Source organism: Neoarius graeffei, chromosome 26 (genome assembly GCF_027579695.1).
Source record: "Neoarius graeffei isolate fNeoGra1 chromosome 26, fNeoGra1.pri, whole genome shotgun sequence".
Classification (NCBI taxonomy): domain Eukaryota; kingdom Metazoa; phylum Chordata; class Actinopteri; order Siluriformes; family Ariidae; genus Neoarius; species Neoarius graeffei.
The window spans coordinates 55880116-55883624 of record NC_083594.1 but is presented as its reverse complement, the minus strand read 5'-3'; the positions used below and the strand labels follow the sequence as shown (position 1 = coordinate 55883624).

The 3509-nt window shown below is 46.2% G+C and overlaps 1 protein-coding gene across 3 annotated transcripts in view; it reads left to right on the top strand.

Annotated features, from left to right (window-relative positions):
- The first annotated feature begins 349 nt into the window (after positions 1 to 349).
- LOC132874635 (transmembrane protein 88) overlaps positions 350 to 3509 on the top strand; it is a 5464-nt gene continuing 2304 nt past the window's right edge. The window contains exons 1-2 of one of the 3 annotated variants that reach the window (XM_060910965.1): positions 350 to 2089; positions 2880 to 3171. In XM_060910965.1, the coding sequence (XP_060766948.1) occupies positions 2881 to 3171 (291 nt within the window). In that variant the 5' untranslated portion in view covers positions 350 to 2089; position 2880. Of the gene's footprint in view, positions 3172 to 3509 lie in introns of all 3 variants that reach the window. The other 2 variants (XM_060910964.1, XM_060910963.1) reach the window with 2 other exon arrangements.

Below are 3509 nucleotides of genomic sequence, written 5' to 3'. Positions count from 1 at the left end.
TCACTACATGACGCGGAAAAACTAGTTCATGCTTTCGTTCCCTCCAGGTTGGATTATTGTAATGCCTTACTGTCTGGATGTTCCAATAAGTGCATAAACAAGCTCCAGTTAGTTCAAAATGCAGCAGCAAGAGTCCTTACTAGAACTAGAAAATATGACCCCATCACCCCTGTCTTATCCACACTGCATTGGCTCCCAATCAAATTTCGTATTGATTATAAAATACTACTATTGACCTTTAAAGCACTGAATGGTCTCGCACCACAGTACCTGAGTGAACTTCTGCTCCTCTATGACCCGCCACGCCTACTTAGATCAAAAGGTGCAGGCTATCTGCTGGTACCTCGTATAGTGAAGGCTACATCAGGGGGCGGAGCCTTTTCTTACAAAGCCCCACAGTTATGGAACAGCCTTCCAAGTAGTGTTCGGGAATCAGACACAGTCTCAGCGTTTAATTCTCGGCTGAAAACATCTGTTTAGTCAAGCCTTGTGTTAATGGTGTTTATGAGGTAAAGGAGGAGATCTGGAGGATCCTCAGACAGAGTGTTTTGGTAAACTGGGATGTATGGATGCTGTCGTCCTCCCCCCACTCTCACTCGCTCACTCGGGTTTGTTGACGGTGCAGTGGCTGGATGTTTTATGTCCCGGGCCTCCCTCATGTCTGGGTTCTCTTCTGGCTCTCCCTTTTAGTTATGAGGTCATAGTTAGTCTCGCCAGAGTCCCTGCTGGCACTCAGCGCAAAATGTACACTGTTCTTACTCTAAGTGACATTGGGCATACCCAACAACCTGTGTTCTCTCTCTCTCTCTCTCTCTCTCTCTCTCTCTCCTTACACATGTCACTCCTGAGACACCAGTGATGCTGAACCTCTCCTGCTCCTCAGACCTGCCTGATCCATCCTGATGCTCTACTTCTGGCTGGAGTCTCATCACATCGCTCCTGTAGAGGACGGCCCCATATGGACAGTCGAAAGACACACTTGGAAGACGCTCTGGACTCTTACAGTAATGCTTTTATGGCTGAGGACTACAGTTGTCTCGCTAACTTTAGGACTGCAGTTGTCATGAACAGTTTTACACTCAAGTTTCCATCAGTGAACAGTTGATAACTTCAACAAAACAGACTTCCTGTTAAACTATAATGAATTTTCTGGTGACACAGTTGTACTTTGTGACTCTATAGGACACAGTTATAGAAGTGAGTTATTTATAATCACGCTATCTGTTATCACCCAGATGGGGATGGGTTCCATTAAGAGTCTGGTTCCTCTTGAGGTTTCTTCCTTGTGTCGTTTCAGGGAGTTTTTCCTCACCACCCCCACCTCAGGTTTGCTCACTGGGGATAAATAAATTTATTAGGGATAAAATTAGCTCATGTTTAAAGCCTTTAATTTTCTGTTAAGCTGCTTTGTGACAGTGTCTGCTGTTAAAGGCATGATACAAATAAACCGACTTAATTTACAGAGAGAGAGAGAGAGAGTATTGTGCAGTGTGTTCTGATCGGCTGAGAGCAGTACAGTGCAGTGTGATTCTGAGAAACAGAGCATTTTTATTTTTTGCAAATTTGATAAATAAAATCTGTTTTTAAAATGTCAGACAAAATCATTTCCACTTAGAATGTAAACAACCCGGCGAAATGACAGGAGCAATTTGTGAAAAATGCGATAATAATAATTCTTGAAAAATAAAAAATAAAAGTTCTTACCGTCAAATACTTTTATTCCATATTTTGTTGGGGGTTTTTTGTATTTTTTGAGGTTTTGTTTTCAAGTAGAGTTTTTATTTCGTCCTCGGTTCGTTCAGCAATACGCTCCGCCATTTTGTTTTTCTCTACTCACGGTATATGAGCTGATACCCTCGTAGTAGAGCAGCCAATCAGAGCGCACGATTGCTCATATCCAGAGAATGTGGAGAGAATAAAATAGTTCATTCGTTTTTCTCTTCTCTCACTTCCCCCTCCTCTCAACCCTCCCCCCTCCCTCACACACACACACACTTGATGCTGATGTACTGATGTACACTCCACACACACTCAGCACTGCGCTCTGATCTCCACACCACTGGATTCATCACAACCATAACTACAGCAGGTGAGCAGCTCACACACTCACCACTTTACACACAATTGTGTGTGTTTTCTTTTTTGCCTTGAATAAATTGGGTTGATTTACTGACATACACTCTGAGTGTTCTCATGCATGCTGCCAAAATAAGTGCAAAACTACTCTGTGTGTGTGTGTGTGTGTGTGTAGGAATTCAGGCTATCATCAGTAAAGTCACCTCCATTTTCATTTCTCTCTCTCTGTCCGTCTGCCTCTCTCTGTCTCTCTCTCTGCCTCTCTCTCTGCCTCTCTGTCTCTCTCTCTGCCTCTCTCTCTCTCTGCCTCTCTCTCTCTGTCTCTCTCTCTGCCTCTCTCTCTCTCTGCCTCTCTCTCTCTCTCTCTCTCTGTCCGTCTGCCTGTCTCTTTCTCTCGCTCTCTCTGCCTCTCTCTCTCTCTCTGCCTGTCTCTCTCTCTGTCCATCTGCCTCTCTCTCTGTCCATCTGTCTGTCTCTCTCTCTGTCTCTCTCTCTGCCTGTCTCTCTCTCTCGCGCTCTCTGCCTCTCTCTCTCTCTGCCTGTCTCTCTCTCTCTGTCCATCTGCCTCTCTCTCTCTGTCTGTCTGCCTGTCTCTCTCTCTGTCTCTCTCTCTGCCTCTCTCTCTCTGTCTCTCTCTCTCTCTGTCTGTCTGCCTGTCTCTCTCTCTCGCTCTCTCTGCCTCTCTCTCTCTGCCTGTCTCTCTCTCTGTCCATCTGCCTCTCTCTCTCTGTCCATCTGTCTGTCTGTCTCTCTCTCTCTCTGCCTGTCTCTCTCTCTCTGCCTGTCTCTCTCTCTCTCCATAGGATGTGTGGTGTGGACGTGGATCTGGACGATGACGGTGTGCAGGATGAGTGTGAGGTGGAGGAAATTTCCCATGATGCTGTGCGGTTGCTGGCTCCACCTCCAGCAGAGTGTGATGGGGAGGCGTGGGGGTCACAGCGGGGTCACGGTGTGTGTGTGCTGTGCAGCCTGATGCTGTTGCTGTGGAATTTGGGAGTGGGCGTGGCCTGTGTGATGATGCTGTGTGTCATATTCATACTGGTGTTAACACCACCAACACTCCTACTGTACACGGGCTTCCTGTGTCACACACGGGTAACACACACACACACACACACACACACACACACATTAAATCAGTCCATCAACACATACAGCAGGTGTGTAAAGCTCCACTAAATCATAATGCACACAGACACTCCCCTGCTGAACACACTCCTTTGTTACATGTGACTTCACTCTGAAACAGGAAGTCAGAGCTCAGAATTCCGTCATGCTCCGCCTCCGTGTGTTTGAGTGACATGTCGCTTGCTGAACTTACAGTTAAGGTGTCCATCCATGAGGAGAAATTCTGAGCTGAGGGGGTGTTTTCTTTTGTTTGTCCTTCATGAAAGTCCAGAATCACAAGTTTACAACCTGTGTGTGTGTGTGTG